We start from the raw sequence: 16101 nt of genomic DNA on the forward strand, positions 1-16101 counted from the left end.
TTGTGTGAAAGAAGCAATTTGAATGGTTTAAAAAAAATCACCAAAAGCAAAAATACCCTGTATAGGCTGCTGTATTCACAGGTCAAACATCCTTGCTGAGTTAATTTGCAACATTGTAAGATAAACTTTTGAACCTTAGAGTTCAGTTAGGAGGGAGTTGCTATGGTAACAGATAGAAAGGTTTGAGAGGGGGATGGGTGTTGGTTTGAAAATAGTGAGGGAAGAGTTTTCATTGGTTGAATTAAGGCATATGTGTACAAAGATAGAGATTTTCTATGCCAGTCTTGGTTTCAGTGTATTGAGAGCACACCTTTTCCTCTGCTAAAGAAAAATTGGTGTGTGTGTCTGACACTGTTTTCAATCTCCAAAAGCATTTCTAAAGGTAAGTAATGATTCATTTAATTTAGATAGAGATTTATTTTCTCTATGGAGAATATTTGGAAGCAGATAGTTATGTTTTAGAAGTGAAATTGTATGTTAGTATATAAGTCCTGCGCAGTGTTTTTTACATGTTATTTAAAAATCGATTTTGGGTGCAAATGAATGGTATTTTTATTTGGCCTTTTTTATGATTGCCATGTGCAGTTGATGCATGACTTTAAACATGGGTAATAAGTGATGCACTGGTGGCGCCAGGCTTTTATAAATGAGGCCCTGATTTTGTTTGATGAGATTGAGTGGTTTTAGTTAGGTTCTGTGCAGTGTTTCTTACATGTTATTGAAAAATCGATTTTTGGGTGCAATTGATTGGTATATGTATTTGGCCCTTATTTATGAATGCCATGTGCAGCTGATGCATGACTTTAAACATGGGTAATAAGTGACGCACTGGTGGCGCAAGGCTTTCATAAATAAGGCCCTGACTTTGTTTGATGATATTGAGTGGTTGTACTTAGGTTCTGTGCAGTGTTCCTTACATGTTATTTAAAAATCGATTTTTGGGTGCAATTGATTGGTATATGTATTTGGCCCTTATTTATGAATGCCATGTGCAGCTGATGCATGACTTTAAACATGGGTAATAAGTGACGCACTGGTGGCGCAAGGCTTTCATAAATAAGGCCCTGACTTTGTTTGATGATATTGATTGGTTGTACATAGGTTCTGCGCCGTGTTCCTTACATGTTATTGAAAAATCGATTTTTGGGTGCAATTGATTAGTATATGTATTTTGCCCTAATTTATGATTGCCATGTGCAACTGATGCATGACTTTAAACATGGGTAATAAGTGACGCACTGGTGGCGCAAGGCTTTCATAAATAAGGCCTGACTTTGTTTGATGATATTGAGTGGTTGTACTTAGGTTCTGTGCAGTGTTCCTTACATGTTATTCAAAAATCGATTTTTGGGTGCAATTGATTGGTATATGTATTTGGTCCTTATTTATGATTGCCATGTGCAGCTGATGCATGACTTTAAACATGGGTAATAAGTGACGCACTGGTGGCGCAAGGCTTTCATAAATAAGGCCCTGACTTTGTTTGATGATATTGATTGGTTGTACATAGGTTCTGCGCCGTGTTCCTTACATGTTATTGAAAAATCGATTTTTGGGTGCAATTGATTAGTATATGTATTTTGCCCTAATTTATGATTGCCATGTGCAACTGATGCATGACTTTAAACATGGGTAATAAGTGACGCACTGGTGGCGCAAGGCTTTCATAAATAAGGCCTGACTTTGTTTGATGATATTGAGTGGTTGTACTTAGGTTCTGTGCAGTGTTCCTTACATGTTATTCAAAAATCGATTTTTGGGTGCAATTGATTGGTATATGTATTTGGCCCTTATTTATGATTGCCATGTGCAGCTGATGCATGACTTTAAACATGGGTAATAAGTGACGCACTGGTGGTGCAAGGCTTTCATAAATAAGGCCCTGACTTTGTTTGATGATATTGAGTGGTTGTACTTAGGTTCTGTGCAGTGTTCCTTACATGTTATTTAAAAATCGATTTTTGGGTGCAATTGATTGGTATATGTATTTGGCCCTTATTTATGAATGCCATGTGCAGCTGATGCATGACTTTAAACATGGGTAATAAGTGACGCACTGGTGGCGCAAGGCTTTCATAAATAAGGCCCTGACTTTGTTTGATGATATTGATTGGTTGTACATAGGTTCTGCGCCGTGTTCCTTACATGTTATTGAAAAATCGATTTTTGGGTGCAATTGATTAGTATATGTATTTTGCCCTAATTTATGATTGCCATGTGCAACTGATGCATGACTTTAAACATGGGTAATAAGTGACGCACTGGTGGCGCAAGGCTTTCATAAATAAGGCCCTGACTTTGTTTGATGATATTGATTGGTTGTACTTAGGTTCTGTGCAGTGTTCCTTACATGTTATTCAAAAATCGATTTTTGGGTGCAATTGATTGGTATATGTATTTTGCCCTAATTTATGATTGCCATGTGCAGCTGATGCATGACTTTAAACATGGGTAATAAGTGACGCACTGGTGGCGCAAGGCTTTCATAAATAAGGCCTGACTTTGTTTGATGATATTGAGTGGTTGTACTTAGGTTCTGTGCAGTGTTCCTTACATGTTATTCAAAAATCGATTTTTGGGTGCAATTGATTGGTATATGTATTTGGCCCTTATTTATGAATGCCATGTGCAGCTGATGCATGACTTTAAACATGGGTAATAAGTGACGCACTGGTGGCGCAAGGCTTTCATAAATAAGACCCTGACTTTGTTTGATGATATTGAGTGGTTGTACTTAGGTTCTGTGCAGAGTTCCTTACATGTTATTCAAAATTCGATTTTTGGGTGCAATTGATTGGTATATGTATTTGGCCCTTATTTATGAATGCCATGTGCAGCTGATGCATGACTTTAAACATGGGTAATAAGTGACGCACTGGTGGCGCAAGGCTTTCATAAATAAGGCCCTGACTTTGTTTGATGATATTGATTGGTTGTACATAGGTTCTGCGCCGTGTTCCTTACATGTTATTGAAAAATCGATTTTTGGGTGCAATTGATTAGTATATGTATTTTGCCCTAATTTATGATTGCCATGTGCAACTGATGCATGACTTTAAACATGGGTAATAAGTGATGCACTGGTGGCGCAAGGCTTTCATAAATAAGGCCTGACTTTGTTTGATGATATTGAGTGGTTGTACTTAGGTTCTGTGCAGTGTTCCTTACATGTTATTCAAAAATCGATTTTTGGGTGCAATTGATTGGTATATGTATTTGGCCCTTATTTATGATTGCCATGTGCAGCTGATGCATGACTTTAAACATGGGTAATAAGTGACGCACTGGTGGCGCAAGGCTTTCATAAATAAGGCCCTGACTTTGTTTGATGATATTGATTGGTTGTACTTAGGTTCTGCGCCGTGTTCCTTACATGTTATTGAAAAATCGATTTTTGGGTGCAATTGATTAGTATATGTATTTTGCCCTAATTTATGATTGCCATGTGCAACTGATGCATGACTTTAAACATGGGTAATAAGTGACGCACTGGTGGCGCAAGGCTTTCATAAATAAGGCCTGACTTTGTTTGATGATATTGAGTAGTTGTACTTAGGTTCTGTGCAGTGTTCCTTACATGTTATTCAAAAATCGATTTTTGGGTGCAATTGATTGGTATATGTATTTGGCCCTTATTTATGATTGCCATGTGCAGCTGATGCATGACTTTAAACATGGGTAATAAGTGACGCACTGGTGGTGCAAGGGTTTCATAAATAAGGCTCTGACTTTGTTTGATGATATTGATTGGTTGTACATAGGTTCTGCACAGTGCTTCTTACATGTTAAACAAAAATCGATTTTTGGGTGCAATTGATTGGTATATGTATTTGGTCCTTATTTATGATTGCAATGTGCAGCTGATGCATGACTTTAAACATGGGTAATAAGTGACGCACTGGTGGCGCAAGGCTTTCATAAATAAGGCTCTGACTTTGTTTGATGATATTGATTGGTTGTACATAGGTTCTGCACAGTGCTTCTTACATGTTATTGAAAAATCGATTTTTGGGTGCAATTGATTGGTATATGTATTTGGCCCTTATTTATGAATGCCATGTGCAGCTGATGCATGACTTTAAACATGGGTAATAAGTGACGCACTGGTGGCGCAAGGCTTTCATAAATAAGGCCCTGACTTTGTTTGATGATATTGATTGGTTGTACTTAGGTTCTGCGCCGTGTTTCTTACATGTTATTGTAAAATTGATTTTTGGGTGCAATTGATTAGTATATGTATTTTGCCCTAATTTATGATTGCCATGTGCAACTGATGCATGACTTTAAACATGGGTAATAAGTGACGCACTGGTGGCGCAAGGCTTTCATAAATAAGGCCTGACTTTGTTTGATGATATTGAGTGGTTGTACTTAGGTTCTGTGCAGTGTTCCTTACATGTTATTCAAAAATCGATTTTGGGGTGCAATTGATTGGTATATGTATTTGGCACTTATTTATGATTGCCATGTGCAGCTGATGCATGACTTTAAACATGGGTAATAAGTGACGCACTGGTGGCGCAAGGCTTTCATAAATAAGGCTCTGACTTTGTTTGATGATATTGATTGGTTGTACATAGGTTCTGCACAGTGTTTCTTACATGTTATTCAAAAATCGATTTTTGGGTGCAATTGATTGGTATATGTATTTGGCCCTTATTTATGATTGCCATGTGCAGCTGATGCATGACTTTAAACATGGGTAATAAGTGACGCACTGGTGGCGCAAGGCTTTCATAAATAAGGCCCTGACTTTGTTTGATGATATTGATTGGTTGTACATAGGTTCTGCGCAGTGTTTCTTACATGTTATTCAAAAATCGATTTTTGGGTGCAATTGATTGGTATATGTATTTGGCCCTTATTTATGATTGCCATGTGCAGCCGATGCAAGACTTTAAACATGGGTAATAAGTGACGCACTGGTGGCGCAAGGCCTTTATAAATCAGACCCTGACTTTGTTTGATGATATTGAGTGGTTGTACTTAGGTTTTGCGCAGTGTTTCTTACATGTTATTGAAAAATCGATTTTTGGGTGCAATTGATTGGTATTTGCATTTGGCCCTTATTTATGAATGGCATGTGCAGCTGATGCTTGACTTTAAACATGGGTAATAAGTGACGCACTGGTGGCGCAAGGCCTTTAAAAATAAAGCCATGAGTTGCTATTGTATAAACTTAAATATGTTGCAATTTATTGTTTATATTGTTTGCTTTTTAACATTACTTTGTTGTTTGCTAATAGTGGTCTTTCATGTGTTTTTTTAACAGAACAACAGATTCAAATCAACTTCTGAAAAGCAAGCAAAAATGCCTTCAAGGCAAAGAAATATCAAAAATACCATACGGAAAAGGAGAACATCAACAACAGAGTTTATGGAATCCTCTTCAACAACTACTTCAAAAAACACCAGAAAAGCTTCTGGTAAGCCAATTAAGTCTTTTCTTCGTAACATATGTCGTAGGAAAAAAAATGAAATTGCTAATGTGAATATACAGAAAAAGTCAACAAATCTAAAAAGGAAAGAGAAGCCCACAAAAAATGTTTCCATTGGACCAGGAGAGAAGAGAATGGTTAGCAATAGAAGAGTAAATGTTTTTAGGGACATTCGTAGGCGAATGTTTCGCAATAGGGTAGTTTTAAATTTGCTAAAAAATGAAAAGAAAATTAAACTAAAAGCTGCTTTTTACAAGAAAAAGAAAAGTGTAGAAAAGATTGTTGATCAGGCTTTTGAAGTTAAGAAAAAATTATTTATTTTAATAATCAATAGAATTAGGATACTTAATAAGGCAATGGATGTTTTCAAATCGAACAGTAGATGGAAAAGAATTATTAATCGGAGTAATTTTTGTGAAGTATTTTCTGGTGAATGGATGCATAGTTCAAGTTCTGAGCCTTTTTTTAATGAGGAGAGTTACTTTCAGGAAAATGATTTGGTGCATGCGGTTGACACCAGTGGTCGTGCCTATGAGGTGAAAGATAGTTGTGTGATGGAAAAAGAGAAACTTGTACCTAGAGATGCAGAAGAGGTGTTAGCTGATGAAGTTTTAGGGAGACGTACTAAGGGTCCAGTGTACACATGGAAATGCAGTAGTATTTGTAGTGTGCGACAGGAATCAATTGATTTGCTTCGAAATTTCTTACGTACATATAGTAAAAAAAGTCTCAAACAAAAAATGAAGATCCTGCAAGAGTTAGATCCTTGCAGAGTGAGAGAAAGCACAGGTTTGCAAGGGCATTCACTAGCATGTCTTTCTAGAAAAGTTTGTCGGAGTGTTTTTCATCATTTTAGGATGTTAGCAGTGCATCATAATAACGTAAGGAAATTAGTGAGGAAGTTGTATTATGCAAAAAGTCCTGCACTTAAGCTTAAACAGTTAAATAGTGCTCTTTTGCATGGATCTGAAGTGGATGTGAAGACTATTTGTGAAGAAATTGAGTTTTGTTATTTTGGGAACAAAGAGGACAGTGTAGAAATAGATATAGTAATGGATGGTAATGCAGAAGATAATGGACAAATTTCAAGTATTGAAAAGTTTGATGAGGAAATTATCAAGTTTAAGGTGAAATCAAGTGAGAGGCCTAATGTAACTTGTGTGTGTTGTCGACGGACTCATTATAAAATTCAGACTAGGTTAGTTGATTTATATGCAAAAAGTGAATTGGAAAATAATAGTGAATGGGAGGATTTTGTAAGTTATTTGTTGGTGGAGAATTCTTTTGATTTGAGTTTGGATCAGCGTATTTGCACTTATTGTTTGAAAAAATTAAATGAAAATAGAATGCCTGCAAGAGCAGTTTATAATAATCTTCAGTTGATAGATATTCCTTCTGAATTGATGGATCTAAATACTTATGAATCTATTTTGATTCAATGTGTCCATCCTTTTCAGGCTATTGTACGCATGGAGCCTAAGACAGGGAAATTGCCTCCATCAGATTTACTGAGAGGATTAAAGGGAAGAGTTGTTTATTTGCCTCTAGATGTAAAGAAAAATATTAATACAATTGGTGTAGAAAGAGCAGAAGAAGATCCTTTAGTTATTCTAGTTAATGGGGTTCCAACAAAGAGTAAGAAAATTTGGCAAGATTTAGTGGATGTTAAAAAAGTCAAGAAGGCAACGTTGTATTTAGTTAAAAACAATGAGTACTACAAACATGTAAGTGTTGGAGTTGAGGAAACAGCTACAGAAGAAGATAGTGATTCTTCAGTTGGTCAAATTGAAAAAGTTGATGTGTCTAGAACTGAAGAAATATATGAACATTATACTGTTCATCCTTTGCATTCCAAAGAAGTAATGGGAAATGCAATTGACTTGTTTCAAATGAAGGCAGCAAAAGGAAGTCCCATTAGTGTATGGGAAGAAAGTTTGGAAGCTCGTTGTTTTCCACAATTATTTCCAACAGGTTGTGGTGGACGATATGATGATCGACCAGTTCAAATTCCTGCAGCTGAATACCGGACTCTAAGATTATATGCAGAAGATCCAAGGTTTCGTCAATGCATTCCATATTTATTTCATCTACTGTTTGAAAGTGATTTGTCTGGGCTTTCTTATGCAGTTAATCATATATTAAAAAGTGGACCTCATTTGCAAAATGTATGTGCAAGGGACTTTATGGAGAAAGTTAATCTGCAAGACAGTATTTTGGAATCTCAGCTAATCAATCTCATGGCATGTCAACGTGGAACCAATGAGTATTGGTTTCGTCGTCATGGAGAATTGAAATGTATGCTAAGAAACTTAGGAACTCCTACATGGTTCCTCACTCTTAGCTGTGCTGAGTATGCATGGGACGATTTACTTCAATTTCTACGAGAGGCAAATGAAAACATACCAAATATAGAATTGAAAACACCAGGAGAACTGTGTTCTTTAGATCCAGTGAATGTTTGCAGATATTTTAATCATAGATTTGAAGCTATGATGTCTTTTATTACCAACAAAAAAAATCCTCCCCTTGGAGAGGTTTTGGATTTCTTTTGGAGGAAGGAATATCAAGCGAGAGGTGCTCCTCATATACATATGTTGTTGTGGATTAAAGATGCACCCAAATTTGGAACAGATTCAGATGAAACAGTGATGAGTTTCATTGAAGAGTATTCAACATGTGCTGTTCCAAAATCTACTGAAGAAAACAATTTAAGGCAACAAGTTTTACGTTTTCAATCTCATCGTTGTGGAAAGTACTGTCGTCGAAAATTTAAAAACAAGGAAAAGTACTACACGAAATGTCGTTTTGCATTTCCTCGACCAGTGATTTCTAAGGGAAGAGTAAATAATTTGATGTCATCTCTACGACATACTGTGACGAGAAAATCTCCCAAAAACACATATAATTTGAAAAGAAATGAAGAATCTAAGTACATCAACGATTACAACCCAGTGATTTTGTCCATGTGGAATGCTAACATGGATATTCAGTTCGTTGCTGACAACTCTATTGCTGTGGCTCGATATGTGACATCTTACATCACCAAAAAAGAAAAGACAGAACTGAAGGAAATGTGGGAGGACATTTCACATGAAAAGAGTCTAAGCAAGAAATTATACAGTTTCAGTCTGAAGATGTTGTCGCATCGAGAAATTGGAGCATATGAATGTTCTGATCGGTTATCATCAGCAAGTCTCTATGCCAAATCAAGAACAATCATTTGGGTGAGTCTTGGTCTTGCTGCCACACGAAACCGAGTTTTGAAATCTGTACAAGAAATTGAATATTTGGCGGAAAAAGAACCAAACAGTACAGATATTTTGAAGACAAATATGTTGGATACATACTATCCAAATAGAAGTACTCACCTTGAGAACACATGTTTGTATGAAGTTCTTCAAAACTACAGTTATAAGAGGAACATCACAGAAGATATCAATAATGGAAAATATGCACTCATTGGCTATGAAGGATGTCTAGTGAAGCAGAAAAAAGGCCATTTGATTAATCATCGAAAATTGAGTTGTGAAGTTCCAGACAAAAGAGAATTTTACTACTTAGCTCTTTTGCAACTCTTTAAGCCATGGCGTACAGAAGAGGAACTACTTGGAGATTTTCTCTGTTATGAAGACTCTTTTAATGCAACTAAGGATACCATAGAATGTCCTATTTTTCTAAATTATCTGCAAATGTTGAATGAAGAAATGGAGCAAGAAACCACAATTGCTGAAGAGATAGCTAGAAACAGTTCTCAAGATAGTCAGAGTTCTACTTCATTGAGCCAGGATCCACTAGGAGGACCAATTATCCAAAATGAAGCTGCCACTGCCATGGATGAGGTGGAAAGAGCTATGGAACAAGCTCAAGAGGATGGAGTTAACTTAGAAGATTTGGTAACGCAACTAAACATTGAGCAGAAAAAGATATATGATGAAGTCACAGAGCAGATTGAACATGGATTCAGACATGAGAAAAAAGAGTGCTCATGTATATTATTTGACCCTGTCCGACTGTATGTAAGTGGAGAAGCGGGGACAGGAAAAAGTTTTCTAATTAAAGCCGTTGCAAGTTATCTGCAGAAAAGGACTGATTCACCACTGTCTTGTGTTGTAACTGCTCCAACTGGTCTGGCAGCACATAACATTAAAGGGATTACTCTACATCGTTTATTGATGCTGCCAGTTGAACATGATAATAAATTGCATTACAACAAGCTATCTGGAGATGCGTGTTCTGAAGTTTCAAGAGTCTTGAAGAAAATGAAACTTCTTATCATAGATGAAGTAAGCATGGTCTCAAATCTAATGCTTGCTTTTGTGCATTTGAGAATGCAAGAAATTCTTAAAACAGACTATGATGTGTTATTTGGAGGAAAACACATTATTGTTTTTGGAGATCTATTGCAGTTGACTCCAGTAAAAGGACAACCAGTGTTTAAAATGCTCACGCATGAAGATACCAGGAAGTCCCTTGGAAGCATTGGAAATGTTAATATATGGCTAAATTTTAAATATGCTGAACTGCTTCAAAATATGCGACAGGCCAAGGATGAAGATTATAAAAATATTCTACAAGATGTAAGAATTGGAAAAATGACTGAGAAAGGGAAAAAAGCTTTGCATAGTCGATTAATTTCAAATTTGTATCCAAATGAAAACATTCTTCCAGAGAATATTTTTAAAAAAATGACTGAGAAGAAATCTGGGATATGTTTGATGCCAACTCTGCAAGAATGTTCCATCTTCAACCAAAAAATGTTAGACTTAGAAAATGAAGAGATTGTGAAACTAGAAGCAATAGATAAAATAGAGCATATGGGTGCAACAATTGTTTTGTCAGAAAATTTGAAAATTAAATTGCATTCATTGGAGAAAAGTATTTCAAAAACAGCTGGTTTTGAAAAGACTCTGAATGTGTGTTTAAATTGTCGTATCATTTTGAGAAGGAATTTAAATGTTGAAAGCGGTCTGGTAAATGGAGCAATGGGTTATGTTGTTGATTTTGTGAATTACAGAAATAGAGATGGAATTGAATTTTTAAAAATAAAATTTGATGGCATTGAACAAGTACAACAAATAAGTCGTTGTTCTGCTAGATTTTTACTTGTAAAAGACTTATATGTTCGCCGAAAACAGTTTCCTGTTTGTTTGGCGTATGCAGTGACAATTCATAAATCTCAAGGTTTAAGTGTAGATAGTGCATTGGTGAACATTGGAAGATCTGTGTTTAAAGAGGGTATGGCATATGTGGCATTATCTCGAGTCAGAACTTTATCAGGATTGTATTTGATTGCATGTGATGAGACAAATATTTCTGCCGATCTAGATTGTGTTAAAGAATACAATAGGTTAAGAAGAGAGTATGCTCCACATTTGCCTCAATATCCTCTGTTTGAAAAACGTGTGGTAGGCCGAAAAAGAAGAAATGAGGATAATTGTAGTGAGGTAGTTGCAAAAAGACAAAAAGTAGAGAAAACTGTAATTGAAAACAGGAAGAAAAAGAATTGTGGAGAAAATGTTGTTGGATTTCAGTTTGAAAACAGTTCTGGTGTCAACTGCTATGCTAATGTAGTGGTTAATGTTGTTTTTTTTCTTAAAAGTTTACAAGAACAGATTGTTGAAAATCGGGATCAAAGATTGTGTGGTTTATTGAATTCTGTGTTTCAGAAATGTAGCAGTGTTACAGCACAAATAGAAAGTGTAACAGAAATTCGAAATATTTTAGATTTGTGTTCTGGTCAAGATAAATTTTCACAGAACATTCAGCAGGATTGTCAGGAATTTTTAATGTATATGTTTGGTGTTTTGGAAGATGAAGGTGTAGATGTAGATAATCTTTTCAGTCTTTCTTATCAATGGCAGCATGACTGCCACAATTGTAGTTTATCAAGTACTACTACAATAGACACTGAAAGATTTATATATTTGACTTTACCAGACTGTAAATCAGTGTCTTTTAAAAATCTAGTTAAAGCAGCAGATCATAATATGGTGTGTACCCAATGTAACTGTACAATGCTGTCCACATTATTTATACAAAGGTATGGGCAGTATATCATTTTAGTTTTCCAACGATGTAGACCTGATGGAACTAAATTGACAACTTCTATCAAAAATTTTGTGGCTTCTCAGTTATCAATTTCTGGAAGGACCTTTACAACTGAAGCTATTATTTATCATGATGGACCTTCGACCACCTCAGGACATTATACATGCTACTTAAAATCTGAAAATGGATGGAGTTACTGCAATGATTCTCATTTAACTTATAAACAACGTTTGCCTTATGACTCTACAAATTCTTATCTAGTGTTTTTAAAACCAAAGTTTTAGTAAAGGGAATTGGCCTTTGAAGACGGGAATAGTTAATAAAAGTTAGTTAGTTAGTTAGTTAATCTAATATTTGAAATTATTTATCTCATGTAGATACTTTAAGTGGATCTCAAAGTAAAAAATACCGATATATCAGACACAAATTGGCCGTGAGGATTGTGTATGGTATGATGTTTTTAGATCTTTTTTCATAGGAAGTCGATGAAATGGAACTCATAAGGAACAGCAGACTTTTTTTCTACCAAAAGGACCTTCACTATCTTCTATTTGGCCTCATGGAAAAGTAAGTGAATCAAAGATTAGTGTACATATATGAGATGTATGTTTGAATGGGTTTTTTTAAACACAATCTTTTAGATTGTGTTTTTTTTTTCCCGCTGTTATATGATGAAGACTTTGAACTCACTAATTTAAGTGGAATTCAATATATTCTGAGAACAGCAAAAATAAATAATGTAACATATTGTAGAAGTTATTGTGTAGTTTGCATTATGTAATTTATATTGTGTTCACATTGTTATGCACTCATTTTCTTTTTCACCCTTATTTACCTCTCTTTAATAATTTACAATCTTTTTTCATTGCTGTTTCTTTACTGTACTTCATTCACAACTTCTTAATCTAATAGGAACTATCTGCATTTCCTCAGTTCCTTCCACCACTTTTTATCTTTTTTATATTCTCTTAGTACCACTGCTTTAGTTTCCTAACCCTCTTTCTCTTTCTCCATTTTTTTTTCTTTCACACTCATTGTACTGTAGTTCAGTTAGTTCTTCCTTTTGTCTTTCTTTTACTCTCTCTCTTCTTTCTCTCTATTACTCCCCATGTGTTGCCCTTATTCACTTATATGTACCCTCTTTCACCCCTCTTTACTTATATTCACTGATATTTACTTTCCCTCAATCGCTGCTATTCTTTTCCTCTGATCCCGTCACTACCTGTCATTCTCATACTTAACTGTCCTTCTTTTTACTTTCAATATTCATTTATATTCTCCCTTAACCTCTACTTTAGTGTTCTTCCTATTTCTTCTTTCTTTTGCTCCCTTATTCATTTTTCTTTTCTCAGTTACTTCCTTTTACACTTTTTATCTGTCTTACTATCTATTACACAGTCCCTCCTTCATTTTTTTTTTCTTTTTTTTTGTTAGTGCGCTGACGGTACGCGCACGGGTGCGCGCACCGAAAGCGCACCAAAGTGAAATATAAAAAAAAAATATTTTAAATTAAAAATATTATCTCAATATACATTATAGTGTTCATTTTTAGAAAAACATACTTTAGCAATTCACTAAAAAACACATAGGTATGAGTCTGTATAAAAAGTTAGGAATTAGCATTTAAAAAACCTATGAAATTCACTGAAAAAACCATAGGTTACACACCAGTTATAGTTAGAAATTAGCATTAAAAAAACCTATGAAATTCACTGAAAAAACCATAGGTTTCACACCAGTTATAGTTAGGAATTAGCATTTAAAAAACCTTACAAATTCACTGAAAAAACCATAGGTTTCACACCAGTTATAGTTAGCTGGAAATTTTACTGATATAAAACCATTGAAATTCCCACGTTATAGTTAGTCGGACTCACTATAACTTGCGCGTACAATGCACTGCTGATGACATCACATATTACATCACTCATGACATGGTCAGTGACATCACTCATGACATCACTGATGACACCATCCTTGTGACATAGTGACAGACCTCCTCTCAGTGTAAAGTAACCCTTGAGACACATATTCAAAAATAGAAACTGAAATTTTTAAAAAATGGACATACCTATATCAGTTACAACAAGCAATTCTGTACTTCCACTATCTATATACACATCCACTCATTCACCAACAGTTCTATATAGTCACTCATACATATACTCACTCATCATATGAAGAGATACACCTATACATCCTGTTACACACCGACATTCATCCAAAAGTTACTCACACACATATTCACACGTGCAAATAAACTATTGAACAACCATTTATTTGAATATAGAGTTATACACACACTTCCACCTTACTTCTATTGAAAATTACACATATTTATTCTCTTAAACAATCACTTATTGAAACACATACTTATTTAAACAGGAAATCTTACAATCTCTTACTCTCACATATACTCAGTTATATACATCAATATTCATATATACTAGATTAAAACATATGTAGTTACTGATAAAGACACTAGTGAGACAGTCATTCACTCACTAACAAACACATATAGACACTCATCCACCCATACAGTCCTGTACATATGCTGTCTTCAAAACACATACAAACAAAGAGTCAGTCACTCATGCATCTATGTGCTAAGTAATACCTCCACCAAACCATATAGACACTCATACTAAAACTAATAAAAATATCAAATAACCCATATACATACGCATGTAGCTACTTATCAACACATGTAGCCACTTATACACAAAGTGAAACACTAATATATGTATTTAAATATTTAAACATAACTCACTAATATTTATTTTTCAGAAAGACACATATTCACTGGATGGTGTCATCAGTGATGTCATGAGTGATGTCACTGACCATGTCATGAGTGATGTAATATGTGATGTCATCAGCAGTGCATTGTACGCGCAAGTTATAGTGAGTCCGACTAACTATAACGTGGGAATTTCAATGGTTTTATATCAGTAAAATTTCCAGCTAACTATAACTGGTGTGAAACCTATGGTTTTTTCAGTGAATTTGTAAGGTTTTTTAAATGCTAATTCCTAACTATAACTGGTGTGAAACCTATGGTTTTTTCAGTGAATATATATATATATCTACATTTTTTTTTTTTTTTTAGGGGTTACGGGGTTGCAATAAAATACACCAAATCGGATACCTGTGTGCTGGCCTGTTTTCAGCCTTACCGGAGTGAGAGAGTGTTAAAAAAAAAATATATATATATATATATATATATATATTACCTACTGGCTATCGCCAGTAGGTATATATAGTTAGGATTAATTCCCTATGGGATTTTTGAAAATTCTATGTCTAATAACTTTGGCGTTTGTGGACGGAAAATGGCACATTTTGTTTCTGAGCAGCCCCTGAAAATTTGGTGGGGTTTCGTCAAGGGGGGGCTGAGAAAAAAGGGGGGTCCCAAAACGCGTTTTTTACATTGAGTTTTCCATAGGGCGGTTGGACTCACTTTTAGCTCGAACGGCTGAATGGATTTGCACGAAACTTGGCAAAATTGTAGGGACTGTTAGCCCGATGTGCCTTTGCTAGGTCTCAATATATGTGCTTCAGTGGATTTTGAGAAATTAACGTTTAAATCAAGATATATATCTGTAACAGCGCTCCGGGCAGCGATCCGGTCCGCTTACTTTTCGCGTTTCGGAACTTTGCGCGCAGAAAGCTGATTGGCTCTCCGGTGTCTGTCAACATTCTAAACAGTCCGGAGCGGCCGCCATCTTATCTCTCGGTAGGATCGAGAGAGAAGAAGAGGTGAAAAACGAAGGGGGAATTTAATGAAAGGGGGCAAGGTATCCCCCTCTTGACCCCCTAGGAATGTTGTTGGGGTTATTAAAGGGTCCCGTGGGGAAAATAAAAAAAAAATGATTTTTCACGGTAGAAGCGCTTCACGGGTCGCGAACTGGGCCGCAAACTGGTAGCGAAACGGGAATTCGCCATTTTGTGCTTCGTTAATTAAATTACTAGGTATAAGGGGGTGCGGGAGACGTATCCTAATCCCCTATGTTTCCTGAGGGTGGCTGAGGAGGCTGATATATGTTGATACATCTCTTCCAGCGGCTGCGCCATCTTGCCTTTTTTCCAATGCCACAATTTTGTCGTGCACAGCAGCCATTTTAGATGCCAGGCTGGTCCCAGGCTATCACCTACCCCTGCGGATGTAGTTTATGGCCCCAGCTGTAGAGAATTCAGACATGCCAACCCTCCCGATTCAGGCGTGAGACTACTGATTTCAGTGCTAGTCTCCCGCCTCACGATTTCTGCAAGCAAAAACCCGGGGGCATATTACGAACAACTAGCGATAATTTTTGTCTCTAACTTGTTTAGAGACAAAAATTATCGCCGCACATCGGCGATTTTTATCGCAGATAAACCTTGCTATTATCGCAGAAAAGTCAGCGATATTCATGTATTATCGAGCAAATGCTCTTAGCCATGTTATCCACCTCCCATTGGATAACATGGCTAAGAACTGCTCAGGGCAGGTGTTAGATTTTGGAGATATTCGCGCTTAGCGCGAATATCTCCAAAAGTTGGTAATAGGAGATAGCGATGTTAGGGACTGTTTCCAGTCGCTAACATCTTGGCACGCCCACTTTGCAGGTCATTA

At 36.0% G+C, this 16101-nt stretch overlaps 1 protein-coding gene across 1 annotated transcript; it reads left to right on the forward strand.

Moving 5' to 3' along the window:
- Positions 1-277: 277 nt before the first annotated feature.
- LOC147728177 (uncharacterized) lies at positions 278-12980 on the forward strand. The gene is made up of 2 exons (XM_086963248.1): positions 278-382; positions 5273-12980. The coding sequence occupies exon 2, from the start codon at positions 5312-5314 to the stop codon at positions 11768-11770; it is 6459 nt and encodes a 2152-aa protein (XP_086819374.1). The 5' UTR covers positions 278-382; positions 5273-5311; the 3' UTR covers positions 11771-12980.
- The last annotated feature ends 3121 nt before the right edge of the window (positions 12981-16101 follow it).

This window comes from Lissotriton vulgaris, chromosome 3_1 (assembly GCF_964263255.1).
Source record: "Lissotriton vulgaris chromosome 3_1, aLisVul1.2, whole genome shotgun sequence".
In the NCBI taxonomy this organism is placed as follows: Eukaryota; Metazoa; Chordata; class Amphibia; order Caudata; family Salamandridae; genus Lissotriton; species Lissotriton vulgaris.